Source organism: Capra hircus, chromosome 8, assembly GCF_001704415.2.
Source record: "Capra hircus breed San Clemente chromosome 8, ASM170441v1, whole genome shotgun sequence".
Lineage (NCBI taxonomy): Eukaryota > Metazoa > Chordata > Mammalia > Artiodactyla > Bovidae > Capra > Capra hircus.
The window spans coordinates 48,727,313-48,749,744 of record NC_030815.1 but is presented as its reverse complement, the minus strand read 5'-3'; the positions used below and the strand labels follow the sequence as shown (position 1 = coordinate 48,749,744).

At 39.8% G+C, this 22,432-nt stretch overlaps 1 protein-coding gene across 1 annotated transcript in view; it reads right to left on the bottom strand.

The window, feature by feature from the left end:
• Positions 1 to 22,432, bottom strand: part of TMC1 (transmembrane channel like 1) — a 134,660-nt gene that overhangs the window by 41,052 nt on the left and 71,176 nt on the right. Inside the window, exons 9-12 of the mRNA XM_018052767.1 lie at positions 20,365 to 20,463; positions 7,187 to 7,329; positions 1,943 to 2,087; positions 1,137 to 1,331 (exon numbers count right to left, since the gene is read on the bottom strand). Of these exons, the coding sequence (XP_017908256.1) occupies positions 1,137 to 1,331; positions 1,943 to 2,087; positions 7,187 to 7,329; positions 20,365 to 20,463 (582 nt within the window). The remainder of the gene's footprint in view (positions 1 to 1,136; positions 1,332 to 1,942; positions 2,088 to 7,186; positions 7,330 to 20,364; positions 20,464 to 22,432) is intronic.

The following is a 22,432-nucleotide window of genomic DNA, read 5'->3' as shown; positions in this document are numbered from 1 at the left end:
AATACTGAGAGGTTCCCCCTTAGTTTTAAATACATAAGACCCTACCTAATGACTCTGTTTTACAGGATTCCATGAAATATCTATGTCTTCATAGTCTCTTAAATGTATGGTCTCCCATCTTCAGCATTATTGCTTCTGAAATACCTAGAATGTTTTTGTTTGGAACCTTCTGTTTTAAGTGTGTTATACCATTTTCTGTCCAAGATTTTTCTAGGAAATTCTATGCTTATGAATACTTTCTTAATCTGTTTGGCCTATAAGGCTTTGCAGAAGTTTCAGTACTCTAAATCTACACTTCCCACTGCTTAAATCTTCATATTCTTTGAGAACCCCAGTTCAAAATGATGTCAGATTGTGTTATGGAACATTTTATGGAAGGGAACAGGCCCAAGAAACAACACATAGCCAATGACCTCCTGATTCTAAATGTCTATTTCTGACCTCTTTACTTGGACCTACTAAATGGGCAGATACCCTGAAGACAAATCACAATGCTAATATTTAATTTCTGGCAAAGATCTGGCCTTCCTCATTTGACTAGCATTTGGAGGGGGAGGTAATAGGGTAGGAGGACGAGGAGGTGGAGTAGCTAGGCTGCTAGAGACAGGCCCAGTCTTACCCAAAGTATGGGAGGCAATCTGAATGTTTCCAATGAGATTAATATAAGAACCCAGGGCTTTATCATCCCCACTTCAAAGAATTCAGGCAACAACTGGATCATTCAAAGACAGAAGCAGGATCTACAGAGAGCGTAAAACAAGATCATGGAAAGAGTGTTGGGCTTGAAACCAAAATTCTTAAATTTTAACTCTCATTGTTCTCCACGGTTCTGTGACCATGAACACATCACCTAACCTGAGATTCATTATCTCTGTCTATAAAACATACTGGTTGGAATATATGTGTTCTAATCTCTCTTCCAACTCTACCTAATGTCACAAAGTAAGAAACACACAGTAGAGAGATTTAGAAATAAGGCTGGAATAAAGAACTGTGTGCCAAGGTTGGTTCACTCTCAGGGCGAGATGACAGGGGTAGGTAAAAAGTGGCTGTATTTCATGTTCCAGCACTGAAGCACAACCCACAAAACCTTCAATGTCAGATTCTAAGCACATAAAAAGCATGCAGAGACGAACTTCATTTTTTTCCCACCACCCAAGGGTGTCAGGATCTTGCTGCGCAAATTCCTGGGATCGCTTCACAGCCCAAAAGATGAGGTATCCACTCCCGCCAAGTGTTAGAAACACGAAGAAGTTAGCAAGAAACCTCAGGAATCTGATCAAGTGGATGTTTTCTTCTACTTGGGCTGCTCTTTCTTCTATTATAGCTTCCTGTATCCAAGGAAAACAGAAAAAAAAAAAGAAAGAATTATCTGATCTATAAAAAATATCGTGAACTTAGGAATTATTTTCACAAATGTGAATGTGAGGAATGAAAATGTAAACTAAATCTGGGATTCCACAAACCAGGTGAATATTGCCAGCAAGTGAGAAAATGTAAGACAAAAAAAGAAAGAATTCTTACAAAGTCTGGTTGATCTAATATTAAGACAGTCTTCATTCTAAAGTCTCTTCTAGTATGGCTTTTTAAAACAATTACAAAATAATACTTTGGAGTTATTTTAAGTATTGAGCTAATGTATTCCTGTAACTAATAAGTTAGCATTGTTCTATTATTTAAAATATCTGATTCTGATTACTAACGGTTAGCTATTCCAATCCCATGGTGTTTTATTACCAAATTTAGAGAGAAATAGTGCTGTCACAAGCCATCAATCATTTTTCAGTCATATTCATAACCCTGCCCAGATCCTGGTAGGAAGAAATGATGAGTTAATCTTTCTTTTAATTGTCAAGATACTTTGCTACACATACCATTTGGAATGATTCCAATTTTACTTTTACAAATACCAAGAAAAGTCTCTTGAAGTTGGTATCTTTACCTTAAAGTTCATTGTGATAGAATTGAATTTGTTGTCTGCTGTTTCAGGGTTGCCAATAAGGTAGTCCCAGCTAGTGAACACCTTCCAGCTAAAGTTGAAAGTGTTATCATCACCACCTCCATCATCACCAATATTTTTGGTCATCCTATGCAAACAAGAGATTTAATCCAGCAGCCAGAATACAAACAGAAAGGGAGAGATTAGGAAATAGCAAGACACCATAATTTTAGGGATATTGGAGAAGCAATATCTAAAAGACATATACTTTCAATTAAGTTTGTTCTAATAACCAGAAAAGTTTGTTTTTAAAAAATTTTGGTTTGTTTTAATTTTTTAAACTTCATTTCTAGGCTTTCAAGATTAGAAAACTACTAAGCATTGATGGTTTTAACAATAAATTAATTTACAGGTTATATAAAAATTTTTTAATTTGTTTTCCTAAACTGTTTCCTTAGAGTCATATACTGTACTCTGAACCTTTTAAGGGACAAGGATCTCTTAAGAAATCTGATGAAAACCACTGGGCCCCTATCCAGGGAGAAAATATGTATAGGCTCTAAAATGGTTGTACACAATTTTAGTTGGTTTACAGTTGAAAGCCTAGGGATAGATTAACCCAGGTCAGATCAGGAAACTTCTTTATAGGTTTCAAATCCTCTAAGAATCTCCTCCCAAAGAGTGATTACACTGAATGCATGAAAGTTTTCCATGCTCTACAACTCTTGACCAAAAATCAAGATGTTTATACAACTTTAATGCCAAGTGGTTACATATATTCTAATAACTTATGTTAAAAAATTTTTTTTTGGTTGGACCATTTAAAATACATTGACTTAAAGGTTTATTTCAGTGGTTAAAAATCTATATCCTACTTGCTTCACTTCCTTGTTTCCCCTACCACCATAGCTAGCAAAATTAAAATTTTATATGACATATATTACAGAATGGTCCTATAAGGTTTTGGTTTTTTATAGTGTTATGGAACTAAAAAAGAAAGGAGAATGAGGACATAAAGATGACATTATAATTTGGCAGACATTTCTCAGGTCATCTAAATTCTACCACTGTTAGTCCTATCTCTTACAGAGGTTTATATGTTTCAAATGGGCTTATGTGTTTGAAAAATAACTAAAAATAATTATTACTTACCTCAGTCTACCACTTTACCCTCTGCAAATGGCATTTATGTGTATTATTATATTTGTCCTTCTCAAAAACTTAAAGAGAGGTCAAGGTAGTTGATACTAAGATAGTAGATACTATTCTCTGTTATAGATGAGGAAGCTGAAGGGTAAAATTATGAAGTGATTTCCTGGACATAATTCAGAAGTAAACCACAGGGGTGGGTCAAGAGCTTAGGTTTTCTGACTTTACTCTAGTACCCAAGCTAGGACACCATGAGATATGTTGAACCATATAAGATGCCATTTGGAGGTCAAAAAGTATTGAAATCAAACATTCCTAATGATTTAATCTAGGGGAGAAAATTATTTTTTGATTAAGATGCCATCATTCCTTTTGTGCATAGTCATTGAGCAAAGGGCAGAGCCTCAGGTAAAACTGACCGCTTGACAGATGATTTTGCATGGACCTTTATCACTGGCAGGATTCTATATCTGTAGTCAGCCTCCCAGAGAAGGGAACTCAAGCTTGACAAGCAAACTGGGAACATCTAGCATGTGAGAATTGTCAAGAAAGGGAGTGGAATACTAAACGCATAAGGAAGGATACTGAAGACAAACTTTACTAACAACACGTTTTCTTGAGATGGCCCTGATAGCTATAAAATGTTCCATGTACAGCTCCATCCCTTGGTTGCAGAGAAAAAAATAAATGTACGTACTTAAACAGAAATTCTTCCTTTTTCAAGGGGGCTATAGTTTTTAACAACTGTATCTCAAGCTATCTCAACATGCAGTTTGCAAGGAAGGAAGGAGTGGAGAAAGGACGAGTGACCAACCATCTTGCTTTGTCAGGGACTGAGTCATTACCCAGGACAAAAGACTTCTAGTGCTAAAGCCGATGGAGTCCTGGGTCAACAAAGTTAGCCATCTTATCTTAAAATTTCAAAGTACTTTCTTGTATATCTATCTAATTTTCCTTCCAATTTCCCCATTGGTGTTGGTTTAGTTGCTAAGTCTTGTTCAACTCTTGTGATCCCATGGGCTATAGCCCGCCAGGGTCCTCTGTCCAAGGGATTCTCCAAGCAAGAACACTGGAGTGGTTTGCCATTTCCTTCTCCAGGGGATCTTCCCAACCCAGGGATCAAACCTGGGTCTCCTGCACTGCAGGCAGCTTCTTTATGGACTGAGCTACCAGGGAAGCCAATTTCCCCATTAATTAATCAAAACAGATATCTGCTTCCCTTTTATGGATGAGGACTCTGCAATAAACAGTATGAGCAAGAGGATAAAATCCCTCAGTTGCTTGATTGATTTTAAGTACTCAATTTTAGTTTCACTTGATTTGAGGCATGTATCCCATAAAGCCACTCATGTTTATTCCAAGAATGTATTTGTTTGGCACTGGTGGGGGACAGCGGAAGAGATGATAAAGGATTCTGTGCAATCACTTATATCCCACCGATTGTTTTATTACCAAGCTCTGCCCCCAGGGCTAGGAGCAGCTAGGAATAATAAATGGCTTTGGAATTGTCTCGCCATAAAGGCCAATGAACTTAAACCACTTGCCAATCATGTAGTGCATAACCAAAGGTCCCCTGCCAGGGGGAGGAACCAAAATCAGGCTGGTTTAGGTGGTATAACATGGATGACTTTGAGGGTGAAATGTGGCACTGGTGCCCTGCAGGTATCCTAAATGGCATCTTTGAGTTAATTCGAAATAGTTTCCATTTCCTGGAGAGCTGCACTAGCTAGTAAGTTTGCCATCAGCAATATGTGGTTCCTGAGCACTTAAAATGTAACTGGTGTTTCAAAGACTTAGGACCAAAAAAGACAGAAAATATATCAGTAATAATTTTAGATTGATTATATGTTGAAGGAACTGTTTTGATATATAGAGTTAAATAAAATACATTATTAAAATATATTCTAGCTATGTATTTGTTTAGGATAGCTGCCAGAATATTTAAATTACATGTCCCTTGTCTTATATTTCTTACATAAATGCTATTCTAGATGCTTTATACTCATCTGCCAGAAATTATAATAAATGTACAAATCTATTAATGTACAACTACATAACCATACATAACTACCTTACTGTGAGGGCTATCATATGACCACACTTCCTATCATGCTGGCTTTGTTTGGTTTTTCAGTAAGCCTATGAATTATAATCCTAATAAAACAGTTCAATTAGCATATGCTAGCCATGTTCTAAGTGCTTTGACTGTATTAACTCATATTGTCCTCATAGCCATCCTAACATCAAGGTGTTATTACACCTCTATCAGAAATAGGAAAGGGTTTCCTTGGTAGCTCAGCTGCTAAAGAATCCGCCTGCAATGCAAGAAACCCTGGTTTGATTCCTGGGTTGGGAATATCCCCTGAAGAAGGGATAGGCTACCCACTCCAGTATTCATGGGCTTCCCTGGTGGCTGAGACAGTAAAGAATCTGCCTACAAGGTGGGAGACCTGGGTTTGATATCTGGGTTGGAAAGATCCCCTGGAGGAGGGCATGGCAACCTACTCCAGTATTCTTGCCTGGACAAGAATTCATCTCTCCATGGACAGAGAAGCCTGGCAGGCTACAGTCCATGGAGTCACAAACAGTCAGACACTGCTGAATGACTAAGCGACTAAGCATAGCACAGAGACAGGAAAACAGAGCAGCTGAACAATTTGTCAAAGTTCTTTTATAATGGGCTAGAGCTGGTATTTGAATTCATGAAGAATGGCTCATGGTAACCCACTCCAGTATTCTTGCCTGGAGAATCCCATGGACAGAGGAACATGGCAGGCTACTGTTCGTGGGATCATAAGAGTGAGACACAACTTAGTGACTAAACCACCACCAGAATGGCTCAAGCGACCATTAGAGTATATAGCCTCTGCAGAGTCACTAAAAGAAGCTGAGGAGTTGGACATCCATAGGCATGCTTCCTTGGGGAAAATGGAGACTAAAGGACCAATTTGAAATGATACTCACAAGGCCTATGTGATGTAATTGATGCCCTTGACTTTAATCCTGCCAAATCTAAATGGCTAAAAGGCTAGAAATATGTTAGATTTTTTAGAATGAGATACTATTTTAGCAGGTAGACAGATATTTTACATACTTAGGGTCTCTGATTACACTTGGACAAATAGATAAAGATTTTGGGTACAGGGTCTCCATTAAGGCCTTTTTCAAGTTCTGAAAGGGCTTAAAAATCTAAACGTGATAGTTTTTCTTGGGGAACCAATAAGTTTGGCAGGGACAGGACGTAAAGCTTGTTTCAGACTGCTCCAGAGAGCTCCTGCTGAAGTGGACTTGGACCCTCAAGTAAAGGTCCTTCCCTGCAATGAAGCAAAAGCTCAGTTTATCTTGTGCATAGTTAAATAAAAGGGAGACTTCATTGAGATGTTTCAACACTTCTGCTAAACTGGTTCAGAAAATTAGCTAAAAGTTGGGTTATTCATAGCCTTAAATGACTGTGCAAGGTTCCTGCAGTGTCTTTAAGTGAGGTTTTAACAATATATTTCAAACAGGGGGAAAAAATAATCTACAGTTTCATCAGTTCCCCCAGTGAAATTCTTTCCCATGTTCTAATAAATCCTCTTCCAAGATAAAATATGATTACACAGTTGATCATGACAATCTCGTTGAAGGCCATTTGTTTCTGCTGAAATTTTTTGGATGAGTGATTATTCTGGTTTTTTGTGGTTTTTTTTGTTGTTGTTTTTTAATGAACAGAGAACAACAGATTCTGCCTATTGAGCTGATCCTGCAAGTCACAAATCTCTCTGCACACTAAAAGAGGGGTCAGCAGCTGTTTTCCTGTCTTGTTTGCAACATTGACCTATACCTTAAAATACAAAAGAGCACAATTTTAAAATAAGCTTAACCACAGGATAGGTACACAACCATCACTGTAACCCAGGCTTGCCCTTGTTTTCAATCCTTCTGTTTGGGAAATGTAATAGTCTAACATTTGTACAGGTATTAAAACCACATTTTGTCTCTTATATACTCTGCATTCTGTAGACATGAAGCAGAAAAAAAAAATCCAATTCCCAAATTAACTTTCCCATTTGATTCCAGCAATCATTGCTTGCTTCCCAGGAGATCAATGAAACTTACGCTTTAAGGACAACCAGAAAACTGTATCCAATGCACATGATCCCCACCAGAAAATAGGAGAGTGGCAGTCTGAAATTCATCCATCCAATTGTTCGTTTATTGTCGTAATAGCCATAAAAGAGGACGGAGTATTGAGCCAAGCCCTAAAATCCAACAACAAAGCCGCTTAACAGATGCTGTGAAGAGCAACTCAAAGAAAAAAGATTGACTTCTAAGAAGAATAACAAAATGACATTAATTCTCAAACTTGGGAGATAGCTCTGACATGAGCCCTATTGTTTTGCTTCATGGAGTGACTGTTTCAGCTGCCACACTGACTGACAGCCTCTTGGTTTACTTGAAACTCAGGGACTTCTAAATAGATCCGATTTTTAACCAAATATAGGCTTGCTCAGCTGTGGAGCCATTACCGTGAAATGCCCATTGATTGAAACATCAAAACACACTTCATGGTGTCATTAGATTTACAGTTTTAAGAGCTTGCTTAATATTGGGGGAAAATCTGAAATGTGCTTCCTCAAAGTTTCATGGCAGGTTTCCACTTTCAGGCACCTAAGCCACAGTTAGATTTGTTCTCCGTAAGGTACAGAGGCCATGTTTCAGCTCATACTTAGCAAAAACAAGGAGCAGATGAGATGGCATTGCAACTAATATATACAACCTTCTATTCATCAAGATTATTATCCCCACATGAGCATGTTTATTTATACAACTACATGCTCTTTCCCAAAAATTATCTGCCCGGGTTGGCATCACTGTCTTCCAAAGCCAATTAAGTAACTGCTCTCCATACATAGAACATGGCATATTTTGATGCTGTTTCCCTTATAATATTCTCCATCCTTCTCTCCTGTCATTCACTGTGTTCTTCACTCTTAGTTTGGAGGCATTGTTTCTGTATTACTGTGCACCTACTTCCCCCTCTTCCCTTCAACTTCATCTCTCTGGCAATGATTTAAAACTACTATGCTTTGTGAAGGGAGAGATAATAATTGCAGTAATAATATCAATCAATAAACTTGACTGAGCAGAGACTTCCCTGGTGGCACAGTGGATAAGAATCGCCTACCAGTGCAGGGGACATGGATTTGATCCCTACTCTGGGAAAATTACGCATGCCGTGGAGCAACTAAGTCTATGGGCCAAAACTACTGAGCCTAGAGCTCCCAGCAAGAGAGGCCACCACAGTGAGAAGCCTGCACACCACAACAAAGACAAAGTACAGCCAAAAAGAATAAATAACATAAACAAATCCTTTTTTAAAATAAATAAAAATGAACTTTATTGAGCAGTTAGAGTTTGCTGAATACTTCATCTTATAGAATCCTCACAAGCACCCTCTTGAAGTGGCTCCTGTTAGGGGCAATCATTTTCCTCTAGTTTTGTTACTTTCCATATAGAGAAGACCCATGAGTGCAACACTCCAAGCCGCTCTCCACTGCTTCATACTGGCTCCAGGGAGGAGAACCTCATCTGATAGTAGAGCATGGCTGAGGAATGAGGACAAGGTGGGGCACCACTGTTCCTCCTCCTTTGAGATCACCCTCTGTGTTCTGTCCCTGTGAGGGGCACCCTGTCCTGGTCTAGGACAGCTGGGTAGGACAGTCTGTTCTGAAGCTCATTTGCCCATGAAAAGATGCACATTCTTCAATATCCCAGCTTTAACAATGATAAACGTGACATGTTGACCTCCATCTGTCTGTCCTATTTCTGGTTAGCTCACAACCTGAGTTGACAACGCATGTGGTATTATTTACCATGACTCCCCCCACCTGCAGAAAGACACTATAGCTTTATATCTACTTTGCTGATGAAGAAACTGAGTTTCAGAGAAGTTAAGTTACTTGTCCATGTTCACGCAGCTAGTAAGCAACAGTCTGAACCTGAACTGGATCTAATTTTAAATCTGTATACTTAACCACTGTGCTATACTGCTTCTCCTATGTTTTCTTTTCCTACCAGGTCTTGCATCATACTTATGTCTTATTTATCCAGGAAAACAAAGAAACTAAAGCCCCAGGACCCCTAGATTGATTTAGAGTGGTTCCAAGACCCCCAGACACTCCTTTTGAAAAGATTTCAAAGGCTCTCATCCCCATCCTCGAAGGGCCTCATTCTCACATGTATAAACATTACAAGCTGACTTCTTTTTCTAACTCACAACAACAGTACTGGGATTAAAAGCCACCTTCAAAACAACATAAAAGGAGAAAGGAGATATGTAGCAAACATCTGGTGAGCTTGTTAGGTTAGCACAATAGCTACCAGGGCAGCTAACTCATCTGGCGTATGTATTATTCAGCATATGTTCAATGGTGGCACTACATAAATATTAGATCACAACCAAAGCGGGTAAGGTCCCTTTTTTTGGAATCCTGATTATTTAACAAAGGTTTCTTCAGTTGGCCTATTTCTACCTATGCAGTGAAGCATGTAAATGAAAGAGGAGGCACTATTGAAGAGCACAATTTTTAAAAGCTTTATCCAGTCACTCTCAGCAGCATATCGAAGGGTGGTTTTAAAAACACTGAAAGGCTTAAAAGAGGATTCCCTCTTCCCTTCCGCCCGGTGGGCCCACCACAAGCCATCCGTCGATCCCTTTCCCTTAAAACTCCAACAGCAGACATCTGGAAGTGACTAAAATAGCAATGACTCCTAGCCTAGCCAAGGTTCCATTCGGTTTCCATGTCAGCGCACATGGCTTTTCCTGTGGGAACACTCTTCCATCCCCAAATCTGTGACAGAGAAACCACAGTCAGAGCCAAGTTTCAGATGAGCACAGAAGCTTCTTGTCCAATTCTGGGTTCCATGCTTGCATATCATCTACTAAGTCTCTAATTTCGGTCTGAATGCTATGCTGCTGCTGGTCTAGTGCTTAGACACCGACACACATCTACGAGAATGTTATGTTTTGATCATGTGGTCACAGGTAATCATGTACTTGTTTATCTAACTAACTTTTAATGAGAACATATTTGCTAAATGTTATACATAGATGGAATGGGAGACTGGATTACATAGACCCTTAAGAAAAGCTCTACATGCAAATCCCTTTTTAACCATACTGGCTTCTGTAAAGCAAAATTCCATTTGCCGTTTGTGTCATGATCCACAACTGACAAAAAGGTGGCAATTCTAGATCATATGCCCAACACCTATTACACATCTCACTCCACTTGAATGTTCCACAGGAATCTTGACCTTAGTACATTTTAAAAGTTCTCCCAAACATTTTAAAAGCTTTTCCCTCCTACCTCAGGAAATAATCCATCAACCCACGATTACCTCAGCCAGAAACTTGGACATTTTCACTATCTTCCCATGTTTGTACCCATACGATGCATGCAGCCACTCACTAAGCCCTTAGTTTCTGCCTCATTACCATATCTGATACTCATCCCTTCTCTGTACACCATCTCCATTTATAGGACTCCCTGCCTTCAGCTTCCAGTACTTTTGCCTGGAAAATCCCATGGACAGAGGAGCCTGGTGGGCTGCAGTCCTTGGGGTCGCTAGAGTCGGGCACAACTGAGCGACTTCACTTTCACTTTTCACTTTCATGCATTGGAGAAGGAAACGGCAACCCACTCCAGTGTTCTTGCCTGGAGAATCCCAGGGATGGGGGAGCCTGGTGGGCTGCCGTCTATGGGGTCACACAGAGTTGGACACTACTGAAGCGACTTAGCAACAGCAGCAGCCTTCAACTTATGAAAACAAACCCGTACCATATTGATAGAGAGTCTTCTAAAGGGTAACTCTGACCATGTTTCTATCCTGATTCAAAACGGTCATGTTCTCCACTGCCTAGTAAATAAACTCTGAGTCTTCAGCATAATGAATGAGACAGTCCTGCCTGATTACACCCTTGTTTTTCGTGTGGCACACTCATCTTCCACCACTCTTATCTCTCCTTAGATACCAGCTTGGCTGAATCACTCATAGATACTGAGTGCACAGCACTGTCTATTGCCTCCATACCTTTGTACATACAGATCCGTCTGCTAAGAATACTATTCCCTGTTATTCTCCCCATTTCAGAGCCTAGGTTATTCCTACTGTTTCTTTAAAATTAGGTGAAAATACCTTTGTAAAGACTTCTCTGTCCTCTAGACCCCAGTCAGGTGTATGAGGAAATGAATGATTGCTTCTTTCATTTGCACAAAGTGCCACTAGATGAACTTCATCCCACCCCTCCTCTAGGTTTTTACTCACTCCAGCCCAGGGAAGATATAGCGACGTCTCTGATAGGTCAATGAATTAACGTGGCTCGCCTTTCAAATTTAGAATTCAGATCAGAAAGAGTTACTGTTTACTGGATCCTCTCAGAAAGCCAGTAAACTGAATCCTCCTTCATTATGCCTCCATGTGCCCAGGACATACGTCTGTGAGCTTGAGATTGTCACCTTGTATGGCATTCATTTGTTTGCATGTCCAAATAGACCATAATGTCCTTGTAGACAAGGAGTATGTATCATCTTTGTATTTCTAGCATTCCACACTCATCTTTGTGGAATGATTAAATGAACAGAGAAATTGCTTCTGGTAGTCATTAGCAGTCCTCAGTTAAGTTAAGCTCCTTCAAATTGTCGTCTAAACCACCCTTTTCTATCATTCTGCTACTACTCATTTTAATAAAAGAGTAAATCATTCAAGACAGAAACATGAAAATAATGATCTTATGTTGGGATTAAATGAGTCAAAACACCAAGAAAATATCTGACAAAACTCTTCAATTTTTCCTACTGTCTAATTGCCTAAAACTCATAAATGAGACAATCCCGGTGCTATAAAATGAGATGCTACATGTGATTTCTTTCTACATAGGTAAAATGATCTTTTATTGCACAAGAGGAGATTAAAGGGACTATATTATGGGGTTTTGCCGTTCTATATAAATCTGTCCACTACTTCTTTAAAGTCATGAAATGTCAAGTCATACACGAAAAGTGATGTGGGTAGTTATCTAGCCACAGGTTGTACTGGGAACACTTCAGTATTATCTTAGTATTTTAAAAGGAGTTTTTGAGGAAATAAAAATACCCCCAAAATGTAGAGGAAATATTGAAATGGCTTAGAAAAAAACTTAAATTCAGAAGTTTTAAGATCCAATATGAACAGCATATATTTTATTTCAAATATTTAAGATTATCAAATGTAAATAATTTCAAGTACAATATATAAGTAAATAATATCCATAAGTGATATATGATGATGAAATATTGGATAGAGTTTTTACTGAATTGCTTTCAAAAATTTGTAAACTTAAGTAATCTATTTGTCACAGCTGAAGTTAGACTGATAACTTGGGGTTGCTTTTTTATATCACAGAATATAATTTAATAGGTTGCAAGGTTCTAATCTAACTCAACAACTCAGCCTTTCAGCTGAATTTACCAAGCTCGGCCTATTAGGTTGGTGCCAATATTTAGATATAGTCCTAGCAAATTCCTTAACAAATTCCTCCCAGGTAAACTGAGCTCTTCTAAACAATCTTAGTCGCTCACCTCTGGACATATTGATAGACTCTCCTTTGGTCTCCTCACATTAATCTTGCCTTTCTCCAACCTGTTGATCTTTTCAAAATCCAAGTTTGATAATGTCACTACTCACTCACCACTCAAATTATTTTCAATTACTCTGAGAAAAAGTAAAGTGTTATGGTCTAGATTCTAGATGGTCTCACATGTTTTAATATCCTTTTATTTCTCTAACGATATCTGTCCTTGATGCCCCTTCACATTCTCAGCTTTAGTTTCACCAGCCTTCACTCTGTCCTTTAAATAAGGCAACCCTTTCTCATCACAGGACATTTGCAGATGCTGTTCTCACTGCCTAGAATGTCTATTCTCTCTGCTTCTTCAAAGCCCAATTCAAATGTTACTTTCTCAGAAAAACTCCTGCTCTTATCCACCTCCCTCTCTTAGGCCATAAACCAAGCTTCCTGATACATGTTCTCTTAATACTGGTTAGCTTTCTTTCATAGCACATGGCACAGTTGCAATCACGTTTATTTCTATGATTATTTGATTACAGAGGTCTTGTTGGTTTTCGTTCAACTTTCCTTAATGCCTGGCACACGACTGGCACCTGGCAAATCTTCAATAAATGTTCACTTAATTAATGAGAAGAAGACTTGTTTCTGTGATTATTTCTAAAGAAGAAAACAACATTTTCATGTTGTAAGTATAGTATTAGGATCATAGGCATCCCAAAGTTTTGCAAAAAGAAAGCTCATCTTTGGTTTGGCAGGTACAGCTTAAAGGAGATGCTGAATAATAGGAGTTGTTGCTGAAGCAAAGAAAGAAGATCCCAAAGAATCAGTTCTCCAAATTCAGGAGAACAAAAGGATACCAAGAAAGCTAAGAGTAGACCCAGGGATCTTTCCTGTTATGGGCTATAAAAAAGTGTCATAAACAAGTCCAGAAATAGTAGGTTAAGAAGCCTATGAAGCAAGAAAAAGACCTATGAATGGGAGCAGAATTTGATATGCCTCATTTTAAACCAAACCAAATGAGCCTGTTGAATCAGAGAGATCTGCACTGGACATTGAGGAAGTGAAGCAAATGTGGAAGCCAGGGGTGAACAGCCCTTAGATGCTGCCAATCCCAGCACCATATGCCTGAGCGGCACCTGCCTCTGTTCAGTGCAGCCTTTATAGGAGTCTTATCACATACACAGGTGAGAGGATGCTCACCCCTTCCAACCTTAGTATCTCCATTACAGGGAAGAGCCATATCTCTGATGGATTTGGGAATCTACAGGAGGCTTAGCAGCCTGGCATGGGGTAATACTTTTGCCCTCACTGGGGAATTATTTATGTTCTAGGAGTTCAGAGTCTGCAGGTCAGCTTTGGCCTAGGCTGAGACAATAGCCTTGGCTAAGGGGCCATGCCGTGAAACTTGCAGAAACTAAGTAATCCCAATATACACTTCCTTGGTGGCTCAGTGGGTAAAGAATAGACTGCCTGCAATGCAGGAGACACAGGCTCAAGCCCTGGGTTGAGAAGATCCTCTGGAGAAGGAAATGGCAACCCACTCCAGTATTCTTGCCTGGGAAATTCCAGGACAGAGGAGTCTGGTGGGCTACCCCCAGTGGGGGTCTCAAGAGTAGATACCATCAACAACAATACAGCAGCTGCTAAGACTTCCTTCAAAAGACAGTGACATGGGTAAAGGGAGGCAAAAAATACAAACTTCCAATTATAAAATGAGGAAGTCATGGAGATATAACATACAGCATGGTGACTGTAGTTAATAATACTGTATTGCATATCTGAAAATTGCTAAAAGAATCATGGACAAAGCTGCCCACCATTTCAGTAAACAGAGGACATTGCAGCCATCAAGCCATTCGCCACTGCAGGTACCCTCAACCATACACTTTTAAGACAATTCAGGAGAGAAAAATAGGATACCAGGCCATATAGTTAAGAAATGAATCATTTCAATGAAACCAGACTCTTGCAACTTCCTCATACAAACAAATGCACTAAAATTATTAACTTGAGAGGTTTGCTTTTTTTGTGACTAGCAGTAATCCTTTTATGGTCCACTATATGGGCTGCATTTTGTTTTTGTTTTTTCCCAGCAAAGACTCCTATATATCCTGACACTCCCCTTACCTCGTTGGAACAATCCCCAGAGCAATCTGAGAGACTGCCACCCCAGGCTATGAATCTCAGTAAAGCCACTGAATAAAGCATAATTTTCAACTTTTAGGTTACGCATTGTTTTCAGCAGACAGAGTGAATCTTAACATTTCTCATCACAAGAAAAACAAATTCAGTAACTGTGTTATGTACAGTAAGAGTCATAACTAGACTTATTGTGGTAACCATTTGCAACATATATAAAAATACTAAATCATGATGCTACATACCTTAAAATGAATATAATGTTTTAGTCAATTTTACCTCAATTTTAAAAAGGGGAGTTCTCTAAAAACAAAGATGCATTTAAACTACTGAAACATTTCTAAAGAAAAAATGCATCATTCCATATGTGAATCACAAAAATATCTCTTCTAAATGTGGCTGGTACAGTAAGAGATGAAGGAACTTCGAGAACTGAGACTGTCTGAGAGAGGGTGCCCTCGCTTTAGAAGATCACTACTTAAAAGAAATATTGATGCCAATAAAACAAGGACCTAACCTGCTGTTTATCAACATTTAGACCGTTTGTGACAGTCTCCTTTGAGGATAGAACTCAAAAATGAGATGAGGCAAAAGTGGGCAGAAGACATAGGCTTGAGATGATATGTTAGAGTAAAACAAACAATTTTACATTGTCAGCCACATTTTAGTTTGAATTTCAATACCTTCTTTAATTACCTCTGCCGTCTTTGGGAAACCAGTGAACCTCCCTGAGTCCCAATCTCCTCAAATATAAAAAGATTATTTATCTTCATCTTGAAGCGTTGTTATATAAAGATAAAATTTAATGTATGTGCCTGTTTAATACATAATGGGTATAAACTCTCCTCTCCTCTCCTCTCCATATCTCCCATATCTGTGATGACCAGGGGAAAAGGGAAGACAAAGTTTGACTCATCATTTATCTCTATCCACAATGTACAAAATGCCCTCAAGCTGGAAAGCTAAATGCATTTCCCTTAACTCACAGCTCAAATCTTTACTCACATGATCTCACTGTCTAACAACAGTGCAAGCTCATTCCAAATTCCACCTCAGTTCCTCCCTCTCTCTCTCACAAGAATATCAAAGCTCTATAGTATCTTCATCATTCCTACATCATTCTTGTGTCTCCAAATATCATGCCAACAAAGACATCCTCTTCTTACTGACTTAAACCTGTTCTAATTCTATTGCTTCAAATAATACTATTTCTGTCAATTTGATTCATAATATCCATATTATACCACCTTCCTATTTCTTACTATTTTAGTAAAATATACTTTCCTCTTACCCAGTAAGACCCACCACTGGGTATATAATGAAAATAAATTGAAAATATGGTGCTTTGTAAATGGTGACTTTGAGAATCCATGAGACTGGCTGGCCTTGCATATATCAAATGGTACTCAACTGCTATTAATTAAAGGGAATTTGGATGAGCTCCAAGGGGATACTTCTGAGTGAGGAGAGGGAGCGTCCAGAGAGACATTCCAAGGTTCTAACATAAACTCAACAGAGAAGCAGCTCCCGACAAACTTGCCACCTCCACCCTGAAAATTTTCTGATCCTTCCCGACTTATAGGATCTTCTACCACAAGAGGTCATGCTTGCATCTATTTTACAGTGTTCTATAAGTTGATTTTGCTTTTCTTTACCTGTGTCTATATGACACTGCTTACCTAATCTGATATATGAACATTCTTAAATGAAGGAAAAAAAGCTCATGTTCTGATGAGACCATTTAGGCACCAGTCGTCTCTACCCTGAGCCTAAAACTTTTTCTCCTGGCATCTCTAAGCTCTTTGGAAGTACAGAATTCTGGGTTTCCAGGGACCTCAAGGATATCTGGCCAAAGGTTTCCGCCATGGTACTATGATAGATGAAACAGTGGGCTGTCCAGTTATATCACTTGATAATACAGAGAGGGCATCTCTATGAAGTGAGTGTTCAGAACAGCAAGTAAAGAATTCAGGCAAGGTTAAATATTGAACCTTTCTACTTGAGAAGCTAATTTAGGAATTGCATGTTTATTACAAAAGGTGGAAAAAGGATCCAACAGCTCAACTGCTTTTCCCCTTGCAAGATACAGCATTAAATGGAGTCAGTCTGTGTTCCAGAAATTGTCAATGAGAAGGATGTTGGAAATTATGACCAAAAAATGACTGATGTGATACAAGACAGAGAAAGAACACTAGATTAAGAGGCTTTTATTAGCCATAAGACCTTAAACATGCTTCTATGACTCAACGTTTCCCTAACTTTTTAATGTGAGACATGGGATTAAATGTGAGAAATGGGATTTAATGTGAGAAAGTCTCTATGGGATTAAAACTCTCATTACTCTCTTAAGTCTCTTATTTGTGATATGTCAAACAATTGAGTGATCACAGTCCTCAGAAAAAAATTAAGAAAAAAATAAGTGCATACCATTACTTTTTTTTTTCTTGACCTTTCAATAATCTCTCATGGCCTTAGCATAATTTCTAGGTTGGCCTAAGTGAATTATAGGATCTTCCAGTTTCCATCTTCCTCTATCCACAGTAAATAGTGTTTCACCAAACTGGGAAGTTCCTTAGTGGTTCAGTGGCTGAGACTCTGGGATCCCAGTGCAGAGGGCATTGGGTTCAGGCCCTGGTCAGGGAGCTAGATCCAGATGCTGCATGCCACAACTAAGATCTGGTGCACAATTAAAAAATAATATTTCACCAAACTGAACAGGAGAAAGCTGTTGAGGGCAGTAATAAAAATTTTAGAAAATATATTCATTCCCCAAACCTTTCCCCTAGTCTCCTCCTGTGTTCACCTCCTAGACTCTCTAGTCCACTCCTTAGCAACTCTCCCAGTGCCACCTTCCTCTTTGTCTTTCTCCGTTAATTAATACCTCTAAAAATCTCAAACAGACATTGTTTGCAAAATGGACATTGTTTCATTTCAGTTACTTGACAAATTTGTAAGTGTAGAAACTTCAAAAATATGTGTTTAAGAGTCAAAACGTCTTTTATTCATACTTTTAGTTCTTCCTTTCCCTGATATGACTAAAACATCAGAAAATGCCAGTAATATTATTAGTTCTTGGTCTTATTAACCAGAGTAGAAGCTTATTATGTTACTAATCAGAGGACGAGAATGAGAAATAGAAATCGTATGGGGGATGTACGCTGCTAAGTCACTTCAGTCGTGTCCGACTCTGTGTGACCCCATAGACAGCAGCCCACTAGGCTCCTCTGTCCCTGGGGTTCTCCAGGCAAGAATACTGGAGTGGGTTGCCATTTCCTTCTCCAATTCATGAAAGTGAAAAGTGAAAGTGAAATTGCTCAGTCGTGCCTGACTCTTAGCGTCACCAGGCTCCTCGGTTCATGGGATTTTCCAGGCAAGAGTACTGGAGTGGGTTGCGTAGTAATAAATTAATTGAAATGTAAATGGGGGGGAAGGAGAGGAAGGGAGAAATGGAAGAAGTAGAAGTAATAGAAAGGAGAAATAAAAGATAAGAAGTCAAATCTAACTCAAAGGCCATAACTTCTCTGAAATCCAGACACGCAAGCAAAATAAACAACCTGCTTCCTCAGGGCTCCCCGGTATTTTTTTCTCCTTCATTTTACTAAGTGCAGAACACATGGTATACTAGTCGCCTGTGTAAGAGCTTTCTTCTACTGTCATAATTTCCTTGAGGTCAAGAACCATGTCACATTCATCTTTGTAAAACCAGGGCATGTTTATATTTAATAAACATTGAATTCAAGTGAAAATTCCAACTGACAGGTGTAAATTAGCATTCCAGAGGCCACAAAGTGGAGGCTGTCACTCTGCTTGCGCTTATTCTATAGCTGCCTTGTTGAGTCAGAGGCTGGAAAACTTTCCTAAAGTTTATATTTGCTGGTACTGCTCACATCAATTAAATTCTTTGATTCTTATTTCAGTGCTCTACAAATCCTCCCCCTTGCTCAGGATTCCCAGGAAACAAGATTCATGAAGTCTCGATGGTTGAGTATTATGTCAAGGGCTTCAACGAAGATGCTGCAGATGTTATCCCTTCTTTAGGAAACTCACAATTTAGAGAGGTTGAGGGCAGAATTCAAAACATCTCTGAAATATGCATATTAATAATATAAATATGACGACGCTCATTTTCCTCTCCTTCCTTCATTCCCCACTCTACATAAAATTTTATTCTCATTTGCTACCCTTCAAAGATTCTTGAATTATTAATTCCCCAATCTCCACCATCCTATTTTCTGATCCTATACACTTCAGAACATCTCTAATCTGGCCACTACACATTTAAGAAGAATGTGTAGAACTGAATCATTGTCACAGACTTGAATCACGCTCCAAAATGATAGGCAAAAATGAATCCCTGCCGTAATAATCCCCACCCAGGGGAGCTCAAAGTGTAATACTCATTTTAGTGCTATGATTGAATAATGCTCATTTGGGTATCACAATTGAGTGATAATCATTTTCATTTTATATAAAAGTTAGAATTTGGTATTGTTTAACTCTAGTTTTATTTAGTATTGACTCTTTAATAATGCTAACTGGACATGTGTAAGAGGGGAAGATGCTAATACAAAATATCAAAACCTGAGGAATACAACAAGATATTCCAAAAAGCACATTTGCAAACTCTTGCTTTGTCCTTTTCCAAACAGTGACAATAATATTTACATGAAGAAAGCTAAGATCATGGCATCCAGTCCCATCACTTAATGGCAAATAGATGGGGAAACAATGGAAACAGTGAGAGGCTGTTTGAGGGGTGGGGGGAGTCTCCAAAATCACTGCTGATGGTGACTGTGGCCATGAAATTAAAAGACGCTTGCTCCTTGGAAGGAAAGGTATGACCAACCTAGACAGCATATTAAAATGCAGACATTATTTTGCCAACAAAGGTCTGTTTAATCAAAGCTATGATTTTTCCAGTAGTCATGTATGGATGTGGGAGTCGGACCATAAAGAACGCTGAGCGCTGAAGAATTGATGCTTTTGAACTGTGGTGTTGGAGAAGACTCTTGAGAGTCCCTCGGGCAGCAAGGAGATTCAACCAGTCCATCCTAAAGGAAATCAGTCTTGAATATTCATTGGAAGGACTGACGTTGAAGCTGAAACTCCAAAACTTTGCCCACCTGATGCAAAGTGTTGACTCATTTGAAAAGACCCTGATGCTGGGAAAGATTGAAGACAGGAGGAGAAGGGGGCGACAGAGGATGAGATGATTGGATGGCATCACCGACTCAATGGAAATGAGTTTGAGTAAGCTTCAGGGGTTGGTGAGGGAGAGGGAAGCCTGGTGTGCTGCAGTCCAGGGGTCAAAAAGAGTCGGTCATGACTAAGTAACTGAACTGAATGTTCATTCAATAATCTATATTCCCATTTAATCATCTTATCATATTCCTAAACTCCATTTGCTTTTCCTTCCTTTTTCTTTTTTTTTTTAAAGGGGGCAGAGCCCTCTCTCTTAAGACCTTTATTCAGCTACAGAATAGGGGCCATGGAATTACAGAATACGGAAAAATCTGTCACCACACAGCTACGTGGGAATACTTACATTGAAGTCATACAGGACACCAAAGTTAGCTGCTGATGCCTCCTCAGCCCTGGGAACCGTTTTCCTAGGTAAACTGCCGTATGGCAAACCCCAGAGGTACTACATGGAAAAACAAAGAAAGCAGTTGACAATTGGAAACAAAGTCTGAGCCACACATGTGATCACAAATGGTTTTGGTTAGAACTCTTCTGAAACTTTTTCATGGGGACTCTGTGGGTCTGTATGTGGGGTCCCCTTTTCTGGGAACTGACTACTAAATCCAGAGTTAAGAACAAAGGGAACCCTAAGGACCCTGCATTCTGACTTCAGCAGACCACCAGCAGTCTAACCAACCACTTAGCCCAGAGGCTTGCTGAGAACCCTACTACCCACCACCACTGCCATACTAGTCTCATTTAGGAGGTCTGGAAAGGAGAGAGGTGGCCTTTGGGGGACAATAGTTTTCAAAAAAAAACATACTACCCACACAGTCAGATGGGAATACCCCTCAGGGGTTGGAGTGGTGGAGAATCTCCCCCTCATGTCAAGGAAGAGAAGAAGGAGAGTCACTCATACAATTAGAGGGTGTCAACTAGCAGGGGCTTCCCTGGTGGCTCAGATGGTAAGGAATCTGCCTGCCATGCAGACCTGGCTTTGATCCCTGGGTTGGGAAGATCCCCTGGAGAAGGGAGTGGCTACCCACTCCAGTTTTCTTGCCTGGAAAATCCCACGGACAGAGGAGCCTGGTGGGAGAGAGTCAACGGGGTCACAAAGAGTTTTACATGACTGAGCAACTAACACTTTCACTTTTTAACTAGGAGGGAAGACTGCACCCTGACTGTGATGTCTGCTTCATCACTGATTCAGGTTTACTGCCCAGACCTTGTGCTACCAGATTAGAAGACATGTGATTAGGGAGGGAAGAAGTCAGAGATGGAACAGAGTAGGGAAAAAAGTACCCCTCTAGCCCCAGCGTAGGCACAAAATTGGCCAAGCAGATTCTGCTTCTTGTGCAACATGAAAACATCCCTTCTCTGGGGCTGTGGCCGGAGGAGGAGGAAGAACGTGGGTGGAAACCTAGGTGCAGAGATTGACTGGGCAACGGCTGCGAATCAGCCTCTGCTCCTTCTCTCCACCCAAACTGCACAGCTTCCACAGCAGTCCTTCTGGCTTCCTTAGACAGAAGAGAACAGAGGCTGGGTTCTACTCATGCTCTCTTTGCCCAGAGTTGGAGGCCACAGGAAACAGAGAAGATTGGGGTCTCCTGTTTGCACAGGGAGCAGGAACTTAGGGCAAAAGGGCAAACGCATCAGAGGAATGCTGAGTAAGGCTGCTGGGTGGAGACCCCTGAAAAACCCAGCATTGTGGCCAGGAGGCAACCAGTCCTGCCCTCTGTTGATTCTGTAAAGTCAGCAATCAGTGAGCCCATCCTCTTCTGTTTGTTTGCTGGAGTTGGTAATCAATGCCCAGAAAACAGGATGCCCCTCCACATCTAATACAACCTGGAAAAAAAGCATCCAAAACCAATATGCTTCCTAGCTCTGGGAACACATCGACTTGAACACATATTAGCTTGCTGCACTATATATGAGTGCTCAGTGCTCACTCAGTCATGTCCTACCCTTTACAGCCCCATGGACTGTAGCCTGCCAGGCTCCTCTGCCCATGGAATTTTCCAGGAAGAATACTGGAGTAGGTTGCCATTTCCTTCTCCAGAAGATCTTCCCAACCCAGGAGCGTCCTACAATTTTCTACAGTTGGAATGAGTTAGCAACAACCTTTCATTCGTCCACATGGAGGCAGCATGGTGTAGGGGGAAAAGAGTAAATGCAGCTGATAAGATTCCGTGTCTACCCTGCATCTGACACCGAGAAGTGTCGTAGTAACTGGTGATAGAGTTTCAGGTTTCCTTAGAGAAGAGCAAAACCAAAGTTGGGGTTAACTCGAAATAGGTGAAATACATTCTGCTGCATTGCTTAAAGTTTTTGCTTAGGAGATGTACTGTACTTATGACCTCAGACTTCTTAGGACTTTTTTTTTTTTTTTTTTTGATTCTTTTTTTGTTTGTTTTGTTTTGTTTTGTTTTTTT